Source organism: Lepidochelys kempii, chromosome 10, assembly GCF_965140265.1.
Source record: "Lepidochelys kempii isolate rLepKem1 chromosome 10, rLepKem1.hap2, whole genome shotgun sequence".
Taxonomy (NCBI): Eukaryota; Metazoa; Chordata; order Testudines; family Cheloniidae; genus Lepidochelys; species Lepidochelys kempii.
This window is the reverse complement of record NC_133265.1, coordinates 9728058-9755875: the sequence shown is the minus strand read 5'-3', so window position 1 is coordinate 9755875 and position 27818 is coordinate 9728058. Positions and strand designations below refer to the sequence as shown.

Genomic DNA, 27818 nt, shown 5'->3' with positions numbered 1-27818 from the left:
CACACACTACATCTGATGATTGGTTGATTGATTGATCAATCTTTGTTCAAACTGCATGGTGGAAAACTTGGAGCGAGGCCTCCATTGTGAGCTATGTTGGAGTGACACCAAAGGGGGCAGAGCTTTTGGAGTTCTTCCTGAGTCTTGGTGATAAACTCTGCTTTGGCTGGGTGTCTATGTTTTTACACAGATGACATTTTCCCATGGGCACATAATGATGAGATGTTGTCCAATATTTCCAAACAGTATCTGATGAGTGGAGCAACAAAGTATTTGGTACCCAATGGATCCAATAAAAGTGGATTTGAACCGTTACATCCCTACTCATGAATGCACCATTAATTCCAAAGTGTAATGAATGCTATAGTGGGGACAGTTCCAACTGGTTAGAATCAGCAGCTGCTTTCCCACCGCAGTCCTGGTCATGCATCATTCTTCATTTTAGGGTGTGGGGAATGTCTAGGGGTCTTAAGCCTTTTTAAGACTATAGGTAAAAATTGGGAGGTTGGAGCAGGATATGGAAGGGTCTGGCACCATTACCACTTATCCTTCTCTGAGATAAGAAATCTACCCACCTCTCTGGTTATAGGCCAGTTTCTGACACACAGCAAAAGACACCTATGTATACTCATCCTGCCCTCAACTCAACCAAAGTGCAAAAATCTGGTGTACAGTCCCTTGTTAAGGAGGGGCGGGGGGGGAGGAGGATCACACCTTCTCCCGGAACATGGGGCTTCTGTGTCACTGCAGCAGAAGAATTCTGTGCACTGAATATAGCCACTGAATGAGGAGCCATTTCACTCAGTGGTGCTTAATTAATCACCGTGTTCCCCACACCGATTTAGAGAGGGCACGAGCTGACATGCACTGTGTGCAATGAAAGTTTAGCAGACAGGAGGAGAACCAGGCAAATGCTCCCCTGGAGCGCTGGTTTATAATTCCATGGGAAGGAACTTTGGTACTCAGCACTGATGCAACTAGAGCAGAATATGTGCCTCACCTCTCTAGGACAAGAGCCAAACTCCCCAGACATAACAATGCCATCTGCCCAAGCCCCCACTTCCATCAACTCATTATGCCTAATTCAAGGGAGCCACTGGGACATTCCTGGTTCAGTAACCTTTTCCAGGGAAAACAAGCTGCTCCTCAGTGGATAATGCATCATTGCAGGAGGCTGTAAGAGGCATTGCCTTCTACAGGCTATAGCAGCTACCCCTTTACTTTGCCAATTAAATGGCTAATTTTATTTAACATGCTTATTTTGTTAGAGAACTGTTAGAATCTCCTTCTCCATTAGTGGGATCTCTAGCTGCTGGTACCGGGATATACATTTGTCATGCACATTTAACCCTACAAGGGTTTTAACACAGGACTTTGGAAGCTGCATAACAGTAAAATAAATTTACTTTCAAACCTTAACAAAAAATTAAGCACACATGATTTTGACCCGCTCCCTAAGAAGTCCCCCAAACCTAGGAGGCCTCTGCCCTGCATCCCACCCAGACTTCTGTCTGAGCTGTTAGAGACAGTGTCCCCTCCTAGCTTTTCTTATTTTGGTAGCATCTTTTCCCCTCTTCCTATGGCACCAGGTGGCAAGCAAAGGAAATTGAGATCCTGTTGCTTTCCCAGACACTCTCCCCAGCTCTCCTTTTCTCTTGCTCCGGGAGCACTACTTTTACTTCTTGTCCAACATAAAAGTGGACAGCAGTCAGACAATTAAGACCAGCAGCAAGACAATGAAGTCCTTACCAGGGAATGACCTGAAAGGGAAGGATTTATGAGAGTCTTGTGGCTAGGCTGGTTCCACTCTCATAGCTGACAGCACCCTGTCCCCTTTGGGCAGTAACGTTTGGCATGAGCGTAGAACGCTGTGCACATATGCACAGGGCTAGTTATTCCCTAGGCGATTAACTAGTGCTGCCCTCTTCCACCGAGCATTTTGCTCACTCATTGTTCCCTTTCCTCCACCAACCCAACCCCATCTTCAGTCTGTGGCCTTTTCTCTTCCAAAGGGTGTCCCTGGCTCCTCTTAGTTGTATGCATGAGGAAACTTCCTGCCCAAAGCCATAATCTTTTGCATCAACTGCAGCACTGCTTCAAAAAAGGGGGAGCTGCACACAACATAAAAGATTCTGGGGTACAAATGAGACCTGATGATGCCTGGGTTAGACAGCTGGGCAGGAACAGGGAAATGTGTTTAGAGGAGACCAGGGACCAAATGGCCAGAAAGGACAGGCTTGTAAATGACCATAGCATTCTCAGTGTTATCCCAGAACATCTTATAAACATTGCCTTTGATAGCTGTCTCCTTAGCATATACCTACGGTCAACTCTACATATCACCTGGTTTTTAGGGGACTAAGTCAACTACTAGTCAATCCCTGGAGCAGAAACCCTGAAGACCGGTCTTGCAGATGAATGGAGAGCACATAACAGCAAAGAAAGCAGGGATACATGGCAGGTGTAGCCTGAAGGCAGAGGAACATTCAGGACTTAGACAGTCCACAGCTCCAGACAGAAATGGTGTATTTCCCTGCTTTGTAAAGTCAGCACAACCCAACAGAGGCAGAACAGCCAGCACAAGATGTGCAATATGCTCTCAGCGTTCACTGCCTTTGGAACAAATGACACCCCATCCTCACCACCACGATGTAAACTCACTCCAAACAAGCACCGAGAGCCTGCCCGGTCAGTTCTACAGTCAGCCAGGGAGGAGGTGACTTTCACAGGAAAGCAAAATCAGGTCCATTTCCAATAGACCTGAGATGCCGCCACTTAAAGGCTAAAAGCTCCCACAAAGCCCAGGAACCATTCACACTGAAGAGAAATCAGAGGTTACTTACTATAGGAGTAGCTGCTAACTTCCGATATTGCTGGTGAATGGGAAACCTTCAGCTGACCTTTGACCTTTAACCCCACCTCCATCTTCTTCATTTTGGTGGCCATTTTGTTTTTACCTTCCTTGACACTTTTCAGCGCCAGGCTCAAGCTCTTGGCCAGGTTTCTCTTCTCGTCCTTGCCCGGCAGGTGCTCATGGGGTGACAGATATCTGCTGCCGCCTCCACTGGTTCTCTGTTTCCCTCCAGAGCAGTCTGCAAACTTGAAGGGGGATTTGAGCTTGTCCTGTTTGGTGAGGGACAGGGCCTTGTCAAGCTTGCTTGCCAGCTGCTCCTGATCTGACGCCACCTTCTTCTTCTTGATCTTCAGCTGCAGAGGAGGGAGAGAGAATGACCACATATGACTACCCCTGAGCCTTGATTCTCCCGACGAACCTGACCTCGGGTCATTGGGCACTCCAAAACAACACGGCCTAGTAAGGGACGACGTAACCCCTTTGTTGTCATAGCCGGCTGTGGCCTCTGCACAGTCTCCTTAGGGTTGACGTTCCAAGGGCATTTCCATGGGGATGTGCCACACCCAAGGTGGTACAGAAAGTATGCTTTGCCTTGTGGTACCTGGTACCAGGCATACCAAAATCATGAGTTTTTTAAAAAAATTAATACAACATTTTGGGTTCTTTTTATTTGCCATCTGAATTTTGAACCATCAGGGTACACTCAGGGCATGTATCCAAGCTTTACTGCACAGACATGAGGGCCAAAAACGTACTTATTTTTAAAAATGACAGCTGAGAGTCTTGGGTAATCACTTGACTCCAGGATCAGGGGCTTTAAGAAAAACTCCAAATATCGTAAAAAGAAAAGGAGTACTTGTGATTAGAGTAACCAATAGTAACCTTAGAGACAAACCAATTTATTTGAGCATAAGCTTTCGTAAGCTACAGCTCACTTCATCGGATGCATAAAGCGGAAAAGATATCATGAGACTCGTAATGCAATTGTGAGAGCTAGCAATGCTGTTATATTTTAACCATGTCAGTATTGCCTTGCTACTTCAAAATATTTTTAATTTAGTCAATTAATAGCAGTACTAATTAAAGTAACTGTGCAGGCAGTAATATTATCCTGACTAGGTGTAATGGACTTTGTATTCGGCCTTGAGGAAAAAGAAAAGGAGTACTTGTGGCACCTTAGAGACTAACCAATGTATTTGAGCATAAGCTTTCGTGAGCTACAGCTCACTTCATCGGACGCATACTGTGGAAAGTGTAGAAGATCTTTTTATACACACAAAGCATGAAAAAATACCTCCCCCCACCCCACTCTCCTGCTGGTAATAGCTTATCTAAAGTGATCACTCTCCTTACAATGTGTATGATAATCAAGTTGGGCCATTTCCAGCACAAATCCAGGGTTTAACAAGAATGTCTGACATTGTAAGGAGAGTGGTCACTTTAGATAAGCTATTACCAGCAAGAGAGTGGGTTTGTGTGTGGGGTTGAGAAAACCTGGATTTGTGCTGGAAATGGCCCAACTTGATTATCATACGCATTGTAAGGAGAGTGATCACTTTAGATAAGCTATTACCAGCAGGAGAGTGGGGTGGGGGGAGGTATTTTTTCATGCTTTGTGTGTATAAAAAGATCTTCTACACTTTCCACAGTATGCGTCCGATGAAGTGAGCTGTAGCTCACGAAAGCTTATGCTCAAATAAATTGGTTAGTCTCTAAGGTGCCACAAGTACTCCTTTTCTTTTTGCGAATACAGAGTAACACGGCTGCTACTCTGAAACCAGCCTTGAGGAACACATCATTCTAACAAGAACACGAAGAACATTGCTTTGAAATTTGTTAGGTTGCTGCCAATTTCTCTCTCTAGCCCAGAGGTGGGCAAACTACAGCCCGCAGGCGACATCCAGCTTGCAGGACTGTCCTGCCCGGTCCTTGAGCTCCTGGCCGCGGAGGCGAGCCCCCGGCCCCTCCCCCGCTGTCTCCCCTCCCTCGCAGTCACGCCGCCATGCGGACAGCGCTCTGGCCCACCACTCCTGCCGGGCAGCGCGGCTTGTGCCCATCCGCCTTCCAATAAGCCAGCCCTGCCGCTCTGAGCAGCATGGCAAGGGGGTGGGGAGTTGGATAAGTGGCAGGGGTTCCCAAGAGGGAGTAGTCAGGGGACAAGGAACAGAGGGGGGTTGGATGGTGGTGGGGTCCCGGATGTACGGGGGGGTCCCGGGAGGTGGCAGTCAGGGGACAAGGAGCAGGGGGGTTTGCATGGGTCAGGGGTCCTGAGGGGGGCAGTCAGGGGACAGGAAGTGGGAGGGGGCAGGGGCCAGGCTGTTGCAGGAGGCACAGCCTTCCCTACCTGGCCCTCCATACCATTTCGCAACCCCAATGTGGCCCTTGGGCCAAAAAATTTGCCCATCCCTGCTCTAGCCTCTTGGACAGTGATGCATACTCATATTATTTATACAGAAGCACCTACAAGCTTCAGCTGAGATTGGGGATGCTAGGTCCACACACATGTAGTCTGAGACTGTCTGTGCCACAAAGAACATCCAATCTACACAAGCAAGACAGGCTAAGGGTGGGAGGGGAAATGGTGGCTCAGGGAGGTGACATGATATTCCCAATGTCACACAACAAGGCAGTAGCAGAGCTAGGAACAGACCCCCATAAGTCTCCAGAATTCCAAGCCAATGCCCCATCCATGAGACCATGCAGCCTCTTCCTTTAGAGCACAGCCCCCACACACACCACAAGAGTACTGACCTCATTTGAAAAGCTTGCTGCTGCATCATGGTCATCCCAGCTCTGGCTCCTCCCTTTCATTTTCCCACCACTGCTGTCTGCATCCTCATCCTCCTCAGGGACAGCCCCTTTGTGCCTCTTCTTCATCCCCTCGCCGGTCTCAGAGTCTTCAGACAGCAGCAAGGACTTGCTCAGTCTGCAAGCCAGGCAAAGGATTGGTCACTGAGATCGCCCTTCCCTCCTGGCACATCACTAGCAAGGTCCGCTCCCCGGTTAAAGGCGCTCACGGGTCACCTAGGGCTATATCCTCAGCTTGGGTAAATCCACTGGCTTCAGTGGAGCTACATCAACCTACACCGGCTGAGAATCCATCCCATTGTCTGATTAACAGAAGTGCCAGTGAGCTCCCTTTGCATTCTCTGGAATATCAGCACAAGTCAGAGATCCGTATGCCTGTGAAGTGGTGGAACCCACTCACTGGGCTGGATAACGCGCTGGAAAAAAAGCTGCAGAGAATCATCTGCTCTGGTTAGGACCAGGAGGGGAAGAATGGATGAGACAACCATGTAGGTCTTTTCCCACCTTTAATTTTTAAGATTCTGTAGATCTAAGGAGACTCCCATTTCCCAGGACTTGAAAGATGTTGTACTGGCTGCATGCAGGTTGAGATGCTGGCTCTTGAGCACATGGGAGATGAGCATTTTAGCAAGGAGTAGACAGCAAAGCAGAGATAAAAACTAACTTAAAAAGGGTCGGGGGGAGGGGGGAAACGTCTCAGGCACAGACACTAACTAGTACACAGAATAGTTCATCCACTTTTCCTAGACTGTCCCTCTCTAAAAGTAACTTGCAGTCTGATTCTTCAATCTCTTTCTAAGCTCTGGGGGGAAGGAGCAGGGAAAGAGTAGGTGAGACAAGGAGGACAGGTCTCATTGCTCCCCATCTGGTTTCAGCAGATAGCTGATGAATGGAGATGGAGAGGTGAGCCAATGGTTAAAGAGCCACTGCCAAGCCTTCTTGAAACTACCCTGCACACTGTCTGTAGTTCCCCATCCCCATCATTGCCAATTACCACCTAAGGATGTAGAAGCAAAAAAACCCTGCCTTTCTACTAAGCCTGCTGATCCAGCTCATGGCTGCCATGGCTGCGAAATCACTGATGCCGCAGAGAGCCCTCTTTTCCCCACCTCAATTCCCCTGCTAGCCCCCAAACCAACACCACTTTACAGGATCAGGTTGCGTGCATGGCTTAGCTTCCAGGGCAAGGCTTCCATACAGTTCCAATGACAACTGGCCCCAATGGAAATGCACGCACAAGAAAACTCCAGACACATCCCAAGCCTTTCCAACCATCAAAGCACAGAAGCAAAATACCAAGGAGGCAGATTTTCAAAGACATGTGAAAGTCAATGGGAGTTAGGCAACTAATACCCCTTTGGGCCTTTGAAAATATCTTCTCAAGACAATGCAGAGCTTGGGAAGCCAGTTCATGCTGAGCTACCACTGTGAGAGACTCAACCAGCGACAACATGTGGGGCAGAGAAATATGGTCAATGGGGCTTTGCGCAAGGTGCCCAAATAAACCTGTTGGGCTTGCAAATAGTGGGCACCACAGGAGAGGATGATGCGGACACCAGGAAAGAGAGCAGCCAAGCTAAACCATCTCCCACTGAGTAAGGGCCAGGAAAGAGCAGAAGCACAGGAGAAAAACCCCTGGAAGCAAACAGAACAGAAGCCATTCGGATTCGTGAAAATCATTCTCATCAAACCCATTAGCGTCACTATAGATTGACATTCACTGGATTGCAGTGGCGCCCAGATGGCCACCGTGTACTAGTCACCGTACAGAACGCATACAAAGACACAGCCCCTGCCTCAGGCAGCTCCTCTCACTGTCCGCCTGCCCCACTCTTCACCTGGCTCAGCGTTGCACAGATCCCTTCCATCGCCTGCTCACTCTCCTCCCCGAGAGGCACCAGACACACTCCACCAACGTGACGCCGCGCCAGCCCTCCTGCTACAGTGACAGGCGCACGCCACCACAGCAGGCTAGAGACACACTTCTACCACACCGCCACGCCGTAACCCTGCTGCCACAGGGGCACCCTGCCAGCACACCGCCACGCAGGGACCCCGCTGCGTCCGAGATGCCGTCCCCGTGGTGCAACAACCCTGACATTCCCATCTTCCCCATGTTCCAGCCTTACTTTCCGCTCTTGCTGTCACTCTTCCCTCTCTCCTTAGGGGGCAACAGAGCGCTTGATCCATGCTTCCTCTTCCTGGGCCTTCCAGGGCCTCTTCTTGCCAAGCTTCTACTTTTCTCGTCATGCTTTTCCCTTTAAAAAAACCACACGCTTGACTGTTAGCCAAGGCAACAGCAAAGTAAAACGAAATCAATTATACCACCAAAAGCCAACCCAGAGCTGTTGTCTGGCACCAAACTGCTAAGCTGAGCCGTGAAATCCAAGGTTCCCTAACAGGGTCGCCCACCGACCACCGGTACCTGAGACGCCAAGCATGCCCAGTTGCATTCATCGGCGGTTGGGTTGCCTTTTTACTAGCCTAGGAGCACTTTGCAAAGCTTTGGCAGAAGCATCATTGGAGGGGAGTTGGGGAAAGAGAACGTTCTCCTGGACCCGCAGGCAGAGAAGTTGCCCAGCCAAAAAAAAAAACACAACAACAAAGCAATCTGTGTGACTTACTCGGAGTCTCTGCGCCTCTGCAGCTTTACCAGCTCCCTCTGCTTCTCCTTGTAGCGCCGCTGCAGCTCTGCCAGCCTCATCCTGTAGTCCAGCTCCATAGCATCCATGTTCTCAATGGCAGACTTGATGGAATACATCTGGGGCGGAAGGCGAGACAGGCAGAGGTGGTGAGGGGAAGGAGGGATGCAGATGTCAGCCACCAGTGCATTATTGCTTCCCAGTCCCACAGCTCAGCAAGGGACAAGATGTTCCACTGATGCAACCATTTAGACAACTAGTGGCATATTACCTGCACAAGGGAAGGGACCTACCTCATTTTATCACTGGCAGGAGAGTCATATTTCAAATGGAGGTTGCATACTAACCCCTGAGGGAAGGAGCTTTAACAAGCTAGCTGGCTGGCCAGGTTGCCTCATAGCAGTCCTCTGTACTATGATGTGGAGACCATGAGGAAATTCCTACTCTCCAGGTGAGTAGGAGCTGCAAGCCCTAGAGAGGCAGCTTGGCCAGCCCCTGGGAGCAAGGGGTCACCACTGCTGAGCAGCGAGTCCCTTCCAGCTGATAAAGGGGCAGAATAGACAGGATCTAAACTGAGCCACTTCCCCATCCTTCTTGGTTGGAAAGGTGCTGGATGCAGTATAGGGCCTGGAAGGGGGATGCCTTCCTCCGCTCCAGGACACAGCTCTAGAGTCATTCCAAACCAGTTGATTGTAGGTTTTTTGTGGTTTAACATAATAATATTAAATGTTTTATGGCAGACGAATGAGCGACTTCAGGAAAGCAACCCTAAGGCCAAAGCCTCCCAGCGGGAGTGGGATTTGCTGGTCAGGCAGGAGTGCGGAGGTTCATACAAATTCATCAATTTCTCACTTGGTGCCGGAGGTTTCAGCCTGACATGAGAAGGCTCCTGCTCTGCTAGGAGACATTGAGGCACCAATGATAACTTCTATTTTTTTTTTAATTTTTAAGTGAGAAGGCCAGAGGGCTGGATAAACCAATGAACTCTTTCTCCTCTATGTCAGATTTAAATATGGCTCAAAACACAACCAACCTTAAAAACACGTAGCTACCGTTTGCTGGGAAAATGTCCTTGGGCGTTCTGCCTCTAACCCTAACCCTCTGGGTGCTACAGAATCTGCAACTCCATCTCCTGGGAGAGGAAGCCTGCCGCCATCTTTGTTTGTCCTCACAGCCAAAGAAAGAGTGTAAGATCTTCTCCTGCTGGCTCTGTATTACAAACACAGTCTCTAAAGCTGTGTCCCTCCCTGATGAGATCAGTGATGCTCACACACAAACAAGGAATGAAATTAAATCACGCCACATTGACTTTTGCTCAGCTACAAACATAGGAGGGCTGGAGGAAGGTCTAGGTTTGCCATACTGAGAAGGAGAATGTTAATAGGGAAATACAACGTTATGTGAATGATGAGTGGTGAGAGGAGGAACATTTAGGTAGGTTCACAATGTCCTGTCAAGCTCAGCAGGAAGAGCTACTTACGGGTTCATCTTTTTTTTGCATCCAGCTGTACTTTTTGTTGGGATTCAATTCTCGCGGCAGCCGGATGGTTTTCAGACTCTCCATAAAGGGGGCTGAGAGAACCTCCATTAGCACATGGGTGCTGGCAGCCAGCAAGCTCTCCAGCGTCGGTCGGACCAGGCAACTTTCCGGACCTGCTTAGGAGAAAATTCAAGATTTAGCATTCAGCAAGGGCAAGTGCACGTCTCCCATAGGCATCAGAGGCCAACAACCTCTTCTCTGCCTTAGCACTTCTTCAGCTGCTTCACTGCCAGCCACCCTGACCTACCCCTGAGATCTAGCCTGTTACAACCCACACGCAGGATACTCAGAAACCTTCCAGCTGGTGGGAGGCTCAGTTTCCCTCTCCCTGGAAGCTACTGGAGGCAAGATCCCCTCAAGATCCAATGGAATGAGAGTCATTTTGAGCTGTGGGAGCCCATTATGCAGAAGATTGAATGGCTGCAGAATCCGTTGCTGCCAATGGGATGCTTATCTGGCAGCATCAAGAGCATACGGGTGAGGTGCACCTTCACTTCTATACCATGTCTTTTCCATACTGTAACCTGTGCAGATACAGGGAAGAACAGTCCAGACACCACCCACAGCTGAGCCTCTTGGAGCAGGATTCCCAACTCAGCCTAGAGCATCAGCAATAAAGGAAGCTCACTCCAGGAGCATTGTGGGGTTGCTGGCCATGACACCACAGCTAAGGCTGAGGATAGACATACATCACACACCTACCCAGAGGGGATTCTGTCTATGGAGGCAGCACTCGCTGCTCTGGCAGACCCAGGTCCCCAGCCTCTGCAGGGGTAGGAGACACAGCACACTTCCCCAACTCACTTTGAATTTCCTGCTTCCTCTTCTCCAGTTCCAGCTCTGCTATTTCACTCAGCAGAGTGATCCCTTGCAGGAAGGAGTGCTCCAGGGACAGGCCGGGCGACATCTCCAGGTTTACCTGTGCTTGCGTTATGCCATTGCCAGTTGTCAACAAGGAACAAGCCTGAGGCAGCTCTGTGGCAGCCACTAAGGCATTCATGCCGGCCAGTGGGTCGTCTGGCTTGATGTCCAGAGCTGGGATTTGACAGGATATCGCCTCATCTGCATACAAGGAAATCTCCGACCCCTGCTGCCCCTCATCCGAAGGCAGGCTAGGAAACTCTCCCCCCTGGGGCAAGTCGCTGCTCTGCAGTTCCATGGCTAGAGAAGGCTCCTCTCTTTGGGGTGCCAGGTCCAGCCCAGGCTGCTCACTATCCGGGTGCGGTAGGGAGTCATCGTAGTCCATATGCACAGAACAGGTTTCTGCCCCGCTCCCAGCTTCAGCTGCTGCCTCTGTTTCTGCAGGGCAGACGGCTACCTGGTACGCTTGTTGACAGTTCTGGAGGGACTCTTGCTCCTGCTCCAAAGCTCTCAGAGCTTCATCTTGGTGCAACAGGAGGTTGCAACTGTCCATGTTCTGTCCTGGGACGGCACTGGAGGAGGCCGCGTTCAGAGCCTCTATGTCCTGCTCACAGATAGCTCCCTGGCTTTCGTCCAGTTCCACTTCCGTTTTCACCCGGTCTTCCAAGGACTCATCTTCTGCCGTAGCCTGAATAGGCTCTAGCATTTTGGATGGAGACAGGCGGATGGGCTTGACCTCTGGAGAAAGCTCCATGTGTTCAGACCCTTCTGCAGGCAGTGGAACATCGGGAGCCAGGCCGTCCGCGTCAGAGGCCGCGGTGGGCTGAAGGAGGTAGGGATAATGTCTTCCGAAGGACGCAGGAAGGGACTGGAATGGATATCCTGGCGGAATCTCTGCAAGAGACCCAAAGGAATACTATACACAGTGACTGGTGCCAGTGGGGCTCATCTCCCGGGGCAGGTACACGATTACTCAACTTCACCCTTGCCAACCCCTAACCCTTCTCAGTGGCTGTTGCTTATTGGACTTTCCTTCTGCCCAAGATGTCACCCTCCTCCAAGGATGCAAGACCAAAAGATTCACCCAACCCACTTCTGGGGCGAGAGGAGACTTCAGCCTCCACTCCATCCATGCTGGGCTCCTCCATGCTGTTCCCCCAATAGACTGCAACCTTGAGGAACTAACCCCTCCCAAGGAAAGACAAGAACACAAGATACAGGACCAAAGCTCCAGGCTTCCCCATAGTGCTATGTCATGCATCAATCCTAGCACCACACTTGCCAAGTGCTGACTGGTCCTTTCACATTAGCCTTCCTTTAAGAAGGCCCTACCTGGTCTTCTCTTGGGGAGGGTTTGAGGCAGGAAAGAGCCAAGGAGAGGAGGAAAGAGAGCGAGCCAGGCACAAACAGAAGGTGGCTCTTCCAAAGCAGGGCTCTCTTACCTGGGAACAAAGCCTGGAAAGGACTGGGAGCCTCTTTTTCCAGTTCCAAGTCTTTCTTCTCCACGTTTTCAGGTACCTCTTCTTTTGGAGGGATGGCAGGGGCAGGGGGCGGAGAGGCAGGGGGTGGGCTGGAAGGGTGGGAGCTTGGGGTGGCAGGATAAGAGTAGGCCGGCTGCGTAGGTGGTTCCTCCATCTTTTTGATAACCTCAGCTTTGAGCACAGATACGGGCGAGACCCTGGGAGACAGGGGAGGTGGACTCACAGCCTTGCTGTAGGAGGTAGAGGAGCTTGGAGACAGAACAGGTGGCTTTCGGTGCAGCAGCCCTGATGTGGATGAGGAAAGGCCTGATTTTGCATTGTCCAGGCTCCGTTTAGTAACCTTCTCTTCCATGTCTGCTCGCTGCTCATTTACTTTTAACCTCTCCTGTTGCAAGAAACAGAGACGGGCGTCAGGAGAGGATGTTTCTTAGGGTATCAGGTTAGAATCTACAAAGCAAAAAGGTCCTACAAGACTAAACAAGACCAGAAGCAGGACTTCCTATAAAAGGAACCCTCACAGTCAGGGATGGAAATGCAGGAACAGGACCTGGGAATGGTTCTCTGCAAAAGGCAGGTGGAAGGTCTGGCAGGAGATACCTGCAGAGAGCAGAGGTAAATGCTTTAACAGGAAGAGGTTTTTAGGAGAGGCCAAGCAACAGGTCTGTGTTGCCAGCTCTTGTGACTTTTATCATGAACCTTGTGACAAGTTTTTCTTAAAGTGCCTGGAGTGACACAAATATGTGAGAATCTCAGCTTTCATTTAAAAACAAAAAGGAAGTTTCTAGCGTTAAAGTCTTAATTTGGAAAATTATGCACCTTAAACGTTCAAAAACAAGAAGGCAACTAAAAAAAGCCCCCAAACATACTTTTATAAAAATCTCATGCCTTATAAGCCAATCTAATGATTTCTGGGGCCTGACTCGTGATTTTTGAACATTTGGGGTTGGCAATACTGGGTCCTGGGTCTCAGGAAGGAAGGAAGGGACTATCCAGTCTGTGAAAGCTTTGTTTAGAGCAGAGTCAACACTGGCTCATTTGTAGGATGACAATCTGAACTTCTGTTGCTGCTAGAAGCAGTACTGGCTGGTGAGCTGACCCCCTGGCTTACATGGTCCCACCCCAAAACCCTGCCTCCTAACACCTTCACCTTCAGGGATGTTCAAAATCTGAACTTGGCTCTTTAGAACATGCCAAATGCCCCCAGAACTTGAGGTTCCCTTAGGGACTGGGAATTACTAAGGAGATCTCTTCCTCTCAACACAGGGGACACGCAAAGCAGGCAGGTTGCTGAAGTTTGCTCTCCCAAGAACACAGACTTTGAGGTTGGCTCACTTTAAAACAGGGGAGTCCCCCCTGCTTGCCACAGCCCTTAGAACATACCACCAGCTGCGCATTCCTCTGGAGCTCCATGGCATGGGCAGCTTGCTGCTGCAGTATGTACAACTCGTGCTGCCGGAGCAGTTGCTGGTGAGACAGCAGCTGGAGCTGGTGAGCATGCTGGAGGGTGCTTCTCGTCGGAGGGTACATCGCAGGCCAGAGAGGGGGTGTCCGGTCCATTAGTTCAGCTAGGGAACAAGGGAAGACACAAAGGCAATCACAACCATGCTGATAAAATGGACAAAACCGGAGTGCATGGAGCAGCTGTAGAGGTGAGTTTAATATTCGTTGTAGATTTATGTTGCACTCCCTCCCCAGATTGCACGGTGATTAATTTAATAGCTCACACAGAAATTTAAGTACCGCCCCCTCCTTAACTCTCCCCTCACACACACTCTCCTGCCCCACCACATCTAGACAACACCCAACAAGAGGGTCTTGGCCATGCCGTAAAGGCCAGCTAACCTCGTCTGTGTCGGACCAGTGAGGCAAAGGAAGTTCCATAGCTGAGCCTCCTACTCTTAAAGGCTCCATGGCGCCATCACGTTTGCATTTAAATCTAGCAACTGTTAGCTTGAATGCCCCCAGCTGACCCCAACTACAGTCTCTCAGACAGCCAGGCCCCAAGCCTCACAGGGCTTTACAAGAGATGATAAGGAAGACAGTGTTGTAGCTGAAGAACTGGCGTAAATTATTTCAGCAGTTGCAAATATGTTAACAACCGGATAGCCTCTACAGAACACTGCCAGACACCGCACTGGTGGCAAATCTTTCCCCAGGCTCTGCAGCAGCAGCAGTTCCTGGTACAGGTATTTTCCCCAGTTCCCAAGCTATTATCAAGGGAGCTTGTGGAATCCCCATCATCACTGGAGGTTTTTATGAACAGGCTGAACGAACACCTGTCAGGGATGGCCTAGGTATATCCTGTCTCAGCGCAGAGGTCTGGACTAGATGACCTCTTGAGGTCTCTTCCAGCCCTACATTTCTATTACTCTATGGTCCACAGATCTTCACAGCCTGCAGAGCCCATCCTGCTGGGCCACAGAATGGACCATTTTCAGAACTGAGCGGTAGGAGATCGTCAAGCTGGGAAAGGAGATAGTCTACAAGGCTTGCACAAAGCTGTCCAAAGAATTAATAGCTGGACAAATACCTCCACACTGCCCATCAATGTACCAGTGCCATGCAGCTTCACCACCAGCGCCCCCGCCTCAACAAAAAAACACATCCTGCCCAAGAATTTTATTCTTGAAAAACTTACAACAGGGAGGTGCCAGGGAGCACCTTCTGGACAGACATCTATCACTTGAGCCCTTGAGCGAAGGTTCTAAACTCCAGCATCTCTTACTAGATACTGGACATGTACACTCATGGTCTGTTACCATGGGGTAGATCACATCCCTTGTTTTGTCCCCACTGAGCTTTGGGTTATTTTCCTTCAAGACAGGACCCCTGAATCATCTTCTTTGAGTGCTTACCGAAGTGTGGCAGGTGCTCGCTGGGGATCACAACTAGCTGCCCGGACTGAGGATCTCTGGCAAACTGGTAGGCAGAAGGGATAGCACCCGCCATACTAGGGGGGAAGCCTGGAGTCATGCCTTGATGCAAGGATGGGTGGCCAAGTCCTAGAAGGAGAATCATCATCAAAATTCAGGTCAGACAATCAACAAGGGCTCCTGTAGACATTCATGCACTGGACATGGACAAATGAGGGGACAGGGAGAGAGAAGGGACACTAGAATGTCCAGCTGCCCACAGGGATGCAGCCGTACAGCACCTACAGGTGCATGCGATACTGCAGGTTATTTTCAGAGGGGTCTTTTCAAGAAACATCCCTCTTGAAATCAGGGAGGTGCCGTTAATCATCATGGTCGGTCACAGCAACCCTGTTCCTCTTTTATTCTTATGGGTAAGTCAAGAGCTTCACACAACCCTCCCTCTCCCAGAAAGACTCACCATAAGGATGGCCAGCTAGCCACATGGAAGGGCTGCCCGTCCTGGGTAGCCACGGATGAGCTGCCAAATGTGAAGCTGGGTCAGCAGACCAGCGCCCTGAGCCAGTCAGGGTTGGCCCCCCCGTCACCATGAGGTTGGAGTTCAAACCATTTGTGGCACAACTGGAGGGATGCAGCCGGGCAAAGTCCGCCAGCTCCTTGCTTTCTCTGGGCATTGGGGGGCAAAAACAGAATCGTTAGAGCCAATCTTAGCACTGGGCATGTTGCACGGGCAAAGGAACAGACTGAGAAGCACACAAGGGATGTCAATTAGCGATGAACCAGAGCACTGGGGAAGAAGGGGAAGGAGGAGAGTGCATCTGGAGATTACTGGAACCCTCAAGAATCAGTCTTCAAAGTATGGATGAGAGACGCAGAGAGAGACCAGGAGGACACACACAGTGCCCAGGGGTCCCTTAGAATAAAGAGGAAGGTTAATAGCAGGCTCAGCTTGCGTTCCCTGCGCTGCTCCTGTTCCTCTGTCAACCCGGAGCCATCTCTCTCCACCTTGCCTCTCATTTGGAGCAGCTATGGGTTGTGCCCCAAGGTCTCGTGGAGTTTCAGTCTTTGTGGGGGTGTTTGAAAGAATACTTTTGTTTGCTGATTCGGGCAGCTCTAGACACACACAAACGATGCCTGCAGATTTGGATGCATTCTAGGTACCCCCTACACTCCCAATTCCCAGCCCACTCAAGGACTGGTCTTTGTCCTTGGGGTCCTAAAGTCCAGTGCTCCCTGCTGACCCAGGGGAGAGCTGCACCAGAAGTGCTGACTCTGCCCAAACACGAGTGCCTGCCACACAGCTGGCTACATCTGTGACTTCACTCAAGAGGGTACAAGGCCAGGCACTCAAGCATGAGTCGCTAGGTGCATCCCCAAGCCCATGTGCACTGGAAGACGGCCTAGTTCACACCTGAAGGAGCAAAACACAGAACCTCACCTGAGTAGCTTCTCCTGGTCTCGCTCCAAACGCCCAGCCAGGAAGTGACTGTCTCTCTGGCGGGTGCGGTCGTCCCCGCAGTCATCATCTGAGCGGCCATGCCCTAAGACACAAACAATCAGCAGTTAATACAGGTGCTGTCCCTGAAAAGACAAGCAGCCCTCTTCCGGTCTGAGACGTGCCAAGTCCTCTCCCCTCCGCACCCGCGTTTCAAGGGCCACCGTCCCCACCAAAGGGTCACCAAAGGGTTGCAGCTCTAAGCCCCCAAGTAGCTAATAAAATCAGCTAAAGTGACGGGTCTGGGAGCAGGGACTTAAATGTGTCTGTTGATCAGAGACACAATCAAAATACACTATCTAAATGGGGACCCTGGGGTTTGGGGATTATTTTCTCACACTATTCCCATCCCAGTCCTGTGTGGTTTGAAATATGTACTTTCAAGCAACTGAATTTAGCTAAGTTTGTCCGCTCCACTCTCCTGCTATAATCGTCTGCCAAGGTAGAAGAGAAGGGAGGTAAGTCCAAGAAGAACCGATTCTTAAAGACAAAGTCCAGACTGCATTTCATTCTATGCGATCTGCACAAAGCTCACAACATCTGCGTGAACTATAGCAGCCATCCTGGGGTCAGGTTCTTTGGCCTGTACTGTACAGGTGTTCACACCAGATGATCCCAATGGTCCACTCTGGCCTTACAGTCTACAAATCTATGACCTTATGCATGCATCCACTCTGATAAAAGCACTCTGTGCCCAACAACATGTGTTGGGAGAGAGCTAGGACACAGATACTCCAGAAAAGCAATAGCCATCAGAGAAGCAACAGCCTTGATCCTGCAGTGCAATCTGTTAGCATAGAGCCCTCGTCTCTGCACAGAATCCAAGTGACTTCAAAGGGACTCTACCCAGACACAGGGAGGTGTTGCAGCACTAGGGCCTAGGATAAGATAGCAAGATCCAACAAGGGACTGGGCACTTACACTGGACACTTACCCAAGAGTACCCAGAGTTCTAACGACGAGTGCAAACGAAGAGTTCGGGAAGGGATAACCACCTCCTGCTTCAGGCTGTTCGACAATCTCTGTTAGGGATTAGGACGAGACCTTCACGGGGTGCAGGCTGTCCTGCTCTACTGTGGGGATTCTTGCACCTTCCTCTGAAGCATGTGGTGCTGGCCATAGTCAGAGACAGGAAACTAGACGGACCTCAGGGCTGATCTAGTCTGGCAATTCCTGTGACCCAAGGGTATTTTAGCTCAGGTTGCCTTACATTTTCCACCCCTTTTTCTAAAGCTTTTGCCTATGCCTCTTATCCCCACCCCAACCCTACGCTCTCACAAACACGCACTTCATTACTGCCCTTGCCTAGTACCTTTTTTTTGGAAGGAGGGGGCTAATAAAGCCCATCCCGGTTCCCAGTAAATCAATGGCACCAGGATGATTTAGTTGGTGTGGGTCCTGCTTTGAGCAGGGGGGACTAGATGACCTCCTGAGGTCTCTTCTAATATTCTATGATGCCTCCTTGTTCCCCTGACCAGACACACGCAGGTCCCCTTTAGCAGGCCCAGCTTTGGCCTTGGTGAGGCCCCACTCACGGCGGCGGTCCAAACTCCTAATAGCTGCCTCCCTTGAAACAGGGCGGCTTGCAGCCATGCTGCACTGCCTCACAGAACCGCACCTTTGTCCATTTACATCCCTTTCCCAAGGCCCCTCTGGCTGGGACTGGTGCACCAGGAAGCATCTCTTAACATCAAGTCTACTCTGCTGACAAGGATCCTTTCAAGGAAAGGCTCCGCTGTGTATTTCCGCAGACCTGGACAGCCTGTGTTTTTTAGCTGTCAAGATTCCAATTCCCTCAGCTTCTACTGTCAGGAAAAATATTGTAGTGAAACAACATCATCTCCCCCACCTTCTCCCCCTGCTTGCTTCCAGTGGGCATCAGGCGGAAAGGCGCACGCCCGATTCTCGAGCATCTCAACCAGCCTTCTCAAGGGGCTTTACATGGTGCCAGCATACGGCTCAAAGCGTGGCTGGACACTGCACTTTATGGACACTAGCTTCTACAGGCCGCTGCTTCCTTGAGCCGGCAGATCACGCTGGATGCCAGCTTCTGGCACCCATTAACCACCCCTTCCCTAGTTTTAATGGCTTCCACACGCTTCTCAAAGGCCGGCCCAGTGGGGTTGAGGCTGGCACGGAACAGAGGCTGAGATGGCAGCCTCATGCCCCAGTGAAAAGAGCAGCATCCTCTTTGCTGCCCCCGCGAGTGACTTCTCAGAGGACAGAGACAGGCCCCCTCCGGGGCGGAATCCCTCAGGAGCACAGTTTGAGCGCACAGGCCCTGTTGGGACAGGCTGATGGGCAGGGCATTTGGATCCTCTCTCTGGCTTGTAAAAAGCTACACTCCAGTGGCATTCTGTGCTGAGCTGCTTCATGCCCTCATGCTTCTCCCTGCTGTCCTGGGAGAACCATCATTCCTCCCCATGTTCAAACAGGCAACACCCCGGGGATTGTCTGATGGTCTTTGAAGGCAGAGCAGGGGGAAAAGAGAGGAGGGGAGATGGATTTTTCCAGGGACATCCAGCAAGTTAGCTGGCAGCATGGGTTGGGGGGGGCGACAGGGGGTACAGCAATCCCACCTTAAGTGTGGCTTCTGCTCATCGACAGCTAAACACTGTGCTGTGATCCAACGCCAGTTGATCTCAGGGTTGGGATTATTTTAAGAGCTTGCTAACGTAGCCAACATACACACACCCGCAACCCAATCGCCCAGGTTTTTCCATTCAGAGCCCTTTTGATTTATTTAGTTTTAATCAAGGCCTGGCCGTCTTTCTGGCAGCTGGAATTGGGACAGAACTTTAGCTAATGGCCTCTCAGGCTGTTTTCCCTCCTTGGCACTCCCCCCCCCCACCAACCAGCCTTTTCATTTGCAGAAAATATTTTATTTTATTTATTTAGCCATCTATATTATTTCAGATCCACTAGTTATAGCTGGGCTTTTACTTTTTATTTTTATTGTTTTTAAACCAACCCCCTCCCTGCAACTCATTTTTGCTTACACAACTCCCCCTCCCATAAGGGGACAGTCCCATTTCTGTACAAGCCAGCGATTGTCCCGGTCTGTGAATGCCCATTTTGTCCATCTATATGAACATGACGCATGGAGCGCATACAAAATTCAATCACTTATGCACAGAGGAAAAGCTTAGGTCTGTTTCCTTGGCAACCAATGCCGAGTACTAAATACCTGCATTTTACTTGCCAAATACTACAGATTAGCCAACTAAAGCCTGCTTTCTCTTTCTTAAAAGGTCTAAACATTCACGCACCGTCCACTCAGCGCAAGCAAGCTAATGTTATTAGTAGAATCTCTCTTGGCGCACAAGGGGAAAGGAGGGAAGAGAAAGAAAAAGAACGGCCTTGTTTTCTGTATGAAAGCCAATTCCATCACTTAGCAACAGACCCAGAGGCCTGTTAGAATTCAACCTTTGTTTGCAGCCTTTTAGTTTGGCTCTGTAAATTACATTTAATGCAGGTTGGGAGGGTCTGAGGGCCTGAATGGCTTAACAAACAGCCCCCCGTGTTGGCTATCAGGCCTTCTGATGGCTCAAGCCACAGCAGAGGAGAGCGTGGAAAGATGGAAGGGGGCTATGGGAATGGGATGGGGGGCTTACAGGGGAGGAGGCTGCTAACAGAGAGAAATATGACTCTCCGGACAAAGGTTTGGGCTAGAGGTGTGATGGCAGGGGTGATGAATCTCTGCCCCTCCGGAGAATTAAAAAGCTACGCTGAATGAACGTGTTTGTCTCACTCGGGCTCCCTCAGCACTGCCAATCAATCAATCAATCCTGGCTCAGACAGGAGGTCTGACAGGGAGAGTACTGGCCTGCGGGCTGACAGAGGAGAGGTGCCAATAGGAAGAAGAATAGGGAGGAGCGGTGGCAAGGTCAGGGGACACAGAGATTAGAACAGGGTCAGTTTAGTTGGCAAAGGAGTAGTGTGGTTTTATAACCCAGCACTTCAGCCTCTCAATAAAGCAGGAATGGTTCAAAAAGATGTTAATTTCCTCCTTAGCTGAGTTCCCATCCACGTACAAGTGAGCCCCAACTCTCCCTGCTAGGCTCTTGGACCCATTCCCCACTGAACCAGGCGTTCTTTCAGCAGAAGCCCTGACAGCCTCACTCTTGTTACCCCTTGTTGTCCGCAATCCCTTGGGTCTGTTTTTGTTGCAATGAGGGCGGGGGCGTGGGGGGGGGATTACAATATTTGGAGCATCTTTTTGGAAGTGGATTTTAGTGTATGGTTCAGCGCCCGGAGACCCTGGAAACACAAGGTCATTATCCCCTCTGACCCCTCTATTCAGTTGCAGGAGGATTGACTCCAGTTCTGTTCCCTTTGGACTGACTGTGTGTTTACTCTATTGGGAGCATGCATCTCAGAGATGCATCAATGCAGCTCTAAAATGCACTCGGAGAGCAGGATGGTATAGGCAAAGGCATCCACATACCTTGGGGAACCAACAGAGTAGAAAAGAGAGATTCATTATGGAAAATAAGATTCCTAACATGACAATATCTTTGGGAAGCCAGGTAAGGGCACTCATGGCCGCTCTACACGACATTGCATCGGCTTAACTTAAATTGGTGCAAGCCACCTCTTCACCCCAGGAGACACTCTGATTTTGGCTTGTGTAGGTTTAGCTTAATCTGCTTTTTTTTAAAACCAGATACAACTAAGGAAAGGTCTGTGAATGGGTGCATCCCCCACCCTCAATCTGGTCACCTTACTTTGGAAACACAAGCAAATGCCATTAGATGCTGAGGGGGATTTCTTTTTCCTTGCAAAAACATTTTGACAAGAGACCCCACTTTCTTGTAAAAAGTTTTCAATAAAATTTTTCAGGGGTTCATAAAAAAAGCCCAACAACTCTTTGATTTCTGGTCTTCAGCAGCTAAAAACTGAAACATTCGGGGCACAAATTATTTGGTTTCACAGAAAATCCGCTGCGCTATCCCCCCAGCTGAAATTTGTCTGTTTTCAGTGACTGACAGCCGAAAGATTTTCAGTTTGACAAAAATTTTCAGGTTTTTCACCCCCAAAAAACGTACATTTCCCAGAGAAATTTCTGTTCTGATGAAAAAGCCATTTTTTGTCAAAAAGATTTCAAACGAAAACTCTAGACCAGCTTTAATCATAGCAGACTATGAAGGGAACGGGCCTGCCAGACACCACTGAATTCAGTGGGAAGACTGGTACTGACTTGATCTGGCTTGGGACAAGGCCTTATTTGAGCGGCCTAAATGTTCCTGCTGGTCTATGCCAGAGAGACTTGAGTTGCTCTTTGCTTGCTGATGGGCCTTTGGGGATAGCAATGGTTCATTTGCCCTTTGTGCTCCATCCCATTGCTCCTCCTGTCTGATTGCACATGAGGCTGTTGGCCGGGACAGTGAAAGTGTGGGGTCTCCAGCACCAGGACGCTCTCAGTTGTTTTGTCTTATCTGGAGGAAGGTTTTCATCCAGATAAAACTGGGGTACTACTGGTAGGTAGGGAAGCAGTTGGCCAAAGTGGCAGAGAAGATCTCCGCCCCTCCACTAGAGCTGATGTCACGATGGTTTTCAGTCTGGGGATCCTTCTGGATCCCCAGTTACTTTCTGGATGTCCACGCAGTGGTTGGTGGTGTGAGAGTGCCAATTACCTGTTCGTACCAAGAGCTGCAGCCTTTTATTCTGGGCGTTTCGGGAAGTCTTATGATGGCTACCAGTGCCTTTGCCACAGAGTGGATTGCTATAACATACTTGACAGGGGGCAGCTCCTCAAGGGCATTCAGAGGCTGGGCCCCAAAATGGCTCTCGGTCCAGGGCATCTTTTGCAGAGGGTGACTCATACTTCCATAAGCTATGCTTGGCCTCAGGCTTGTTTTCAGGTGTCATTGGATGGCTGGTTTCAAGCAGCTAAACCCTAAAGCAGCTAAACCCTACAGCTGGGGGCTTGTTGCAGAGAGCACCTCTCTCCCAGTGTGACATTGCGGGAGGCAAGATGAGCCAAGGTACCGGAGCCAACAGCTCACCAGGGTTTTCCATCAGGAGAGTGGCCCGTTCTGTGGAGCAGGTGGCAGCTTGTACAGCAATCCCGGCTCTAACCAATACCAGTGACCGCCTTGTTTTCATGGGCACTCAAGACTGATCCCAAAGCTTTAAGCAACCCCACTCCCGCTACCCCTCCAAAACTGAGCCCATTAGCTTCAGGAAGGGATTTGTCATTTGTTTCTCACTGCACACACCAACAGGTGTGCTTCCCAGCCATATTTGTGTTGCACAACAGCGGCATCCAGTGGCCAGCTGGACCAATTGCAAGTATGAGTTTTCAGAGGTTCTCTCTTAAAACGGCCCTGCTTCTATTTAAAACAAGGCCCAAGGTGTGAACTCAGTCAGGCAGCAGCCCCCTCTGGCGATCTCTGCACCTCCGAAAGGTAAAAGGCAGTGAAAATCAAATAGGCGGGGTGCTAGATTTAAAAGGAAACCTGTTAAAAATGATCAGAGAAAGTGTGTTTGTTTCTGTGTAGCTCAGGGTGCGGGTGGCCACATCACAACCAGGACGCAGGACAGAAAGAACATAAGAAGCCTGATATAAAAAGAAACTCCACAAGTTAAATGAGGAAGCGAATGGCAGGTTTGCAACCCTCTGGCTTTAAAGCTGTGAAGCTCCATGTCTGTCCATCAGGCCTTATGACTAACAGCGAGCCAAGAGCCCAGCAGATGACTGCATTTAGCTCCCAATCTTGGGAGAATCTATTCTTTAACTGATGCATGGAGGGAGTTACATATGCAAACCCTCCCCAAGCACCCTTAGTCTAGCTGAACAGTTACTTGAATTCAGTCCCGTCTGGCTTGACTAATGCAATGGAGCAATTCGGTCTTAGCAGACAAGAGCTATGTTCAATGTAGTCTCTTCCCTGAGCAAGGGCTGAATTTAGGGTAGGGTCCTACTCGGTGTAAACCAGTTGTAAATAATTCTAGATTAAATAACGGGTAGGAGAAGTACCTAGTATTATTGGGGAGTGGCAAGTTCCAACCTGTAAGGCTCATTGGAACCAGGTGCAGGCACCCGCTGGCCTAGGACGGGGAGGGGGGATCCCAAGAATGAGAACAGCTCAGGCAGCTGCAGGGCAAGCTGTTCCTGTATCTCACCCTGCCAAGGCCTTGGAGGCATGAAAGGGGAGGATTCCCAGTGCCCCTTCAATCCCTCGCCTCCCGCAGAGGCTGCTCACAAGGGGAAGCTGGCAAGTCGCCCTGGTAGCAGGAGACTTTTGGCTTGCAGTACACGGGGAAGCAGACTGAGGCTACCAAACTCAGCTTCTGCGGTACGGCCAGCAGAGGGCAGCTCTCGCTACCACGATGGCTGGACTCACACCAGTGCCCTGGAGAGGAAAGGCTCCCTGGGCTCTAACCAAGCCCCTGAGCCAACCAAGCAGCGTTTAGGTTTGAGTTTTCTCTGCCCCCATCCTGTTCTCATTCACCCCCCGATCCACAAAGGCAGCCTAGAGAGGGGAGCCCAGATCAGCCTCGGTGTCTCAATACATCTTTCCCCTCTGGGCACACCCCAGCATGGCAGAGTTCAGTCCCACGGGAGGGATCTCAAGGCTCTCAGACTGACCCCAGGGTCCTACCTTTTATGCTGCTCAGGGAGAGGGAGCGATCCCGGTCGGCCAGGCTGGGCCCCACTTTGCTGCTGCTGTTGTCCTTTTGCCGAGCAACCGCTACCGCTATGCCCACGGGCAGGTGCCTAACCTCCACCTCGCCCTGTGAGCCAATGCTCTCGCGGCCAAAGGACTTGGCACTTTCTGGTCTCTCCAGGTCTCTCTTCAACTGTTTCCCGGCTTGCTGGGAAAGCAGCTGCTGGATCTTGGAGGTGCCCAGCTGGGCGGAATCCAGCTTCATGTTGCCAAGCCCGCCGAAGGGGCTCTTCTTGCCGTTGCTTTGCCGAGCGGTCGTCTCCTTGGCAAAGCTGCCGCTGTACTTGATGAGGCTCTGCATGGCAGACCCTTCGCTGTGGGAGGTGGGGTGCAGAACGTCAGACGTGCCCCGGGACCCTACTGCTGAAGACCTCTGCAGGCCACTGGGGTCGAGGTATGCCTTCTTGACTTCCTCCTCCACCTGGCTGACGTGGTGGTGTTGGGCGGCCAGCACGGCCATCTGGGTAGTAGCAAAGTTGCCCATTTCAAAGGGTTTCCACTTGTGCTCGGGCGGCTTCAACTGCCGGTGGTCCAGGTGTTGCCTGGAAGAGTCTAAAGTGCCATATACCTTAGCTGCTTCTTTGGAGCCGGCCCTTTGGAAGCGGTCTCGTTCGCAGGTGCGGTGTTCTGGCTCCGGGCACGCCCTCAGCAAGCCCTTGGCGGCCAGGAACTCCCTGCTTTCTGGAGAGCCCAGCCCGGGCCGGTTCAGAAAGGGTTCCGAAGCCACTTGCCTCTTCAGCACCATGGAGTTGGCCCTTATCACGGATCCCTTCTCCCTCAGGGCCTCCATCCTTTTGGCATCGCTGTGGCAAGAGAAGTCCTGGGACAAGAGCGTGCGGGAGGCATCGGTGTGAACCCGCTCTGTGGGTGACTGCAACACACCCACTTTGCCCATGTCCTTGTCCTTCGCTTTGTTGTCCCGGGCTTGGGAGGCGATCTGGATGGGCCCATTCCTCTCATCATAGGCCTCGACCGAAGGCACAAAGGTGGGGGCAACGACTTTGTGCTCCCGCCCGGGCTCCTTGGCCGGCGGGAAGATGGTGTACATGCTGGAATGGACAGACTGGGGTGGGAACGCAGAGGAGGGCGTCATTTTCCCTGGCTGGGAAGGGTGCGGGGAGGGGCAGCTGCAGGAGATGTGCAAAGCGCCCCCCGGGGTCATGGCGGAGTCACCCCTTTTCAGCCTGTCCGAGTGGACATGAGCAGAAGGCCTCATGTTCTCGTCGTGGCGGTTGGGGTCCTTGGCACAGCGGTCCTGCTCACTCCCGAGAGCTTTCAGCATGGGGTCCCCACCGCCATTGCAGTTGTTGAGCGAAGAGGTCTGTAGTGGATTCTTGGACTTTGGTTCCCCGCTGCCAGCCCCCCGGTTTGGTATGTGCTCGGCTAGGAACGGGGACAGCCGCTCCCCTGCCTTCACTGGCTTCTCCAAGCCAGTCCCTTTCCGGTCGCCGTCGGGTTTGGCTTCCTGGGTCAGATCCACTACACTGCGAGGCCTGGGCTCCTCTTTCGGCTTGCCATCTTTCTTGGGGAAGTGCAGGGAGAGGTCACTCCGACAGGCCCGCTCCTTGCCGGGGGTGTCTTTCAGGCCCTCCTTGGAGCTCTTGTGCAGGTGCCCGAGGTCCTTCTCGCGGTGCAGGGTGCTTGGCGTATGGTTGGCCACTGTCCTCGAGACGGGGGCTTGGGGGTGCAAGGCAGACTGTCCCGCGTGGCCAGATAAATAAAATCCATCTGCAAAATGAAATGGAACAAGATTACCTTGGTTTCTCTCCACTGCAGACTCCCAACCACGACTGCTCCCATTAGGAGCCCAAAAACGCTCGGCTGTGACTCACCAACATGGGGAAAATGGGGCCAGGCCAATATGGGACAAGCATTTAGATGCTCTTGGCAAGGGGGCAGGACAAATCCCAAACCTTTAGTCCTCAGCGTTAGCAGAGAGTCAGGAGTCTAGTGGGGTTCCCAGAACACATCCAAGCCCCACCAAATCCCAACCATCAGACTGAAGGGGAGAAGGATCTTGCCAAGAATCCCCCCCTCAATCACAGCACCTCCGTCAAAGACAGGCCCCCAGGTCACCTGCCCTGCAGTGATGCAACGGAGAAACTGCCTGAGACTTTAAGGGAGGGGCACACGAGCCTCTCTTTTTCTGAAGGGGAGGGCACCACGGGCACGTCAGACCAACCCAAGAACCTGCTCATACAGAGCCCGCAGAGTGTGTGGCTCATACGGAGCCCGGGTGAAGGGGCTGAGATGGGATAACTACGGTTGTGAAGGGTTAATGACGCGCATTTGATTGGTCAAGATTCTTCTGGGGTCTCCAGGTACTTTTCAAGATCAGCCTCTCAGCCTCCTACCAGGGTCAGCTCTTGGAGCACCACCCAGCCAGCAGCTGTAGTTCTGCATTTTAACTCCAGACTGGGCTCAGCTGGGACCCCTCCTGTCACCCATCATCAGACAGCACACCCCCCTTCACCCTTTAGGGACTGGGACAAAGTTCCAATGGTTTGACGGCTGGCAGGTAGCCTGGTACGGGCTCACGTGGGACAATCTAGGGCACTGGCTGCCAGGGCTGAGGTTCAGGCCCCCATCGCACCAGGTGTGAATTGAACGACACCCACCAAGTCCCGCTCTCCCATCCCTCCCCTCCCGCAACTGTCAGCCTGGCCGGAAACCCCTTCAACACAATGGCATTACGTGTCCAGGGCTGAGCACAGATATGTTTTGAGACACAGCTGGTCACTGGGATGGGCCAGCTCCAAGCATCGAAGGGTTAATTCATGAGGCTAGGCTGATGGGCCTGTCCCTAACGGCATCAGCCCTTTGGTATTTAAGTTTCCTTATAAAAGGGCTGCCCTGCAGAGGCTTCTCCCTTCTAGGGAGCAGGGGAAGGGAAGGGATCAGCGCAACCCAAAGGCTGACTCTCTCTGGCTGCTGGGCAGAGGATCTCCGGACATGGAAGAGCATGCTGGTGAAATCTGATTGCCACCATGGGAATCTGTCTTAATTAGAGTTACAGATGACCCCAGGCAGACAGGGGAAGCCCCCATAAGCTGTGATTTGCACCGCAGCAGCAAACCCCCATTTCCAGCAGTGGTTGTTCGCACTGGTGCCCAGAGGATTTGACCTGTCTTTGCTGGTGGTTCGCTCTGGTGCAGCTATGTTGGTGGCTGGGCCTCCATTCAGGGAGTGGTAAGGAGGGTGGATGGAGAGGTCTCTCAGAGGACGGGGATGGGGAAGGAGCGGCGAGGATAGAGAGGAAGAGCCCGTGCCAGTTGCACAGAGAGGGACAACAACCCCAGTTCCAAACACACCGATGCAAGCAGACTGACCTTTCTGTGACTCAAAGAGGCTATGCTGACCCAGCTGGGCCAGGAGGGGGCTACCGCTGCGGGGGGGCTCAAGGTGGCTTAGGGGAATGTACGACGGGTAGAGCCCATTGGGCAGATGGGAGAAGCCTGAAAAACAGAAGAGGAAACATGTTTCAGAACAGCCGGCTCCCTGTGTTGGAACAAACCCCGCAGAGCTACAGACTGTTATGGCTGGCAACGCCCCCCCTCCGCCCCGCCCCGCACCACACCAGAAGAGGCGGCT

At 51.3% G+C, this 27818-nt stretch overlaps 1 protein-coding gene across 11 annotated transcripts in view; it reads right to left on the bottom strand.

The window, feature by feature from the left end:
* The window catches only part of TNRC18 (trinucleotide repeat containing 18), a 90093-nt gene that overhangs the window by 27653 nt on the left and 34622 nt on the right, over positions 1-27818 (bottom strand). For 7 of the 11 annotated variants that reach the window (XM_073361914.1, XM_073361916.1, XM_073361921.1 and 4 more), the window contains 13 exons: positions 27557-27682; positions 24162-25955; positions 16498-16600; positions 15520-15725; positions 15042-15188; positions 13567-13751; positions 12148-12571; positions 10649-11599; positions 9785-9960; positions 8287-8423; positions 7792-7920; positions 5606-5780; positions 2844-3207 (listed from right to left, as the gene is read on the bottom strand). In XM_073361914.1, coding sequence (XP_073218015.1) covers positions 2844-3207; positions 5606-5780; positions 7792-7920; positions 8287-8423; positions 9785-9960; positions 10649-11599; positions 12148-12571; positions 13567-13751; positions 15042-15188; positions 15520-15725; positions 16498-16600; positions 24162-25955; positions 27557-27682 — 4917 coding nt within the window. The remainder of the gene's footprint in view (positions 1-2843; positions 3208-5605; positions 5781-7791; positions 7921-8286; positions 8424-9784; positions 9961-10648; positions 11600-12147; positions 12572-13566; positions 13752-15041; positions 15189-15519; positions 15726-16497; positions 16601-24161; positions 25956-27556; positions 27683-27818) is intronic. The other 4 variants (XM_073361915.1, XM_073361917.1, XM_073361918.1 and 1 more) reach the window with 3 other exon arrangements.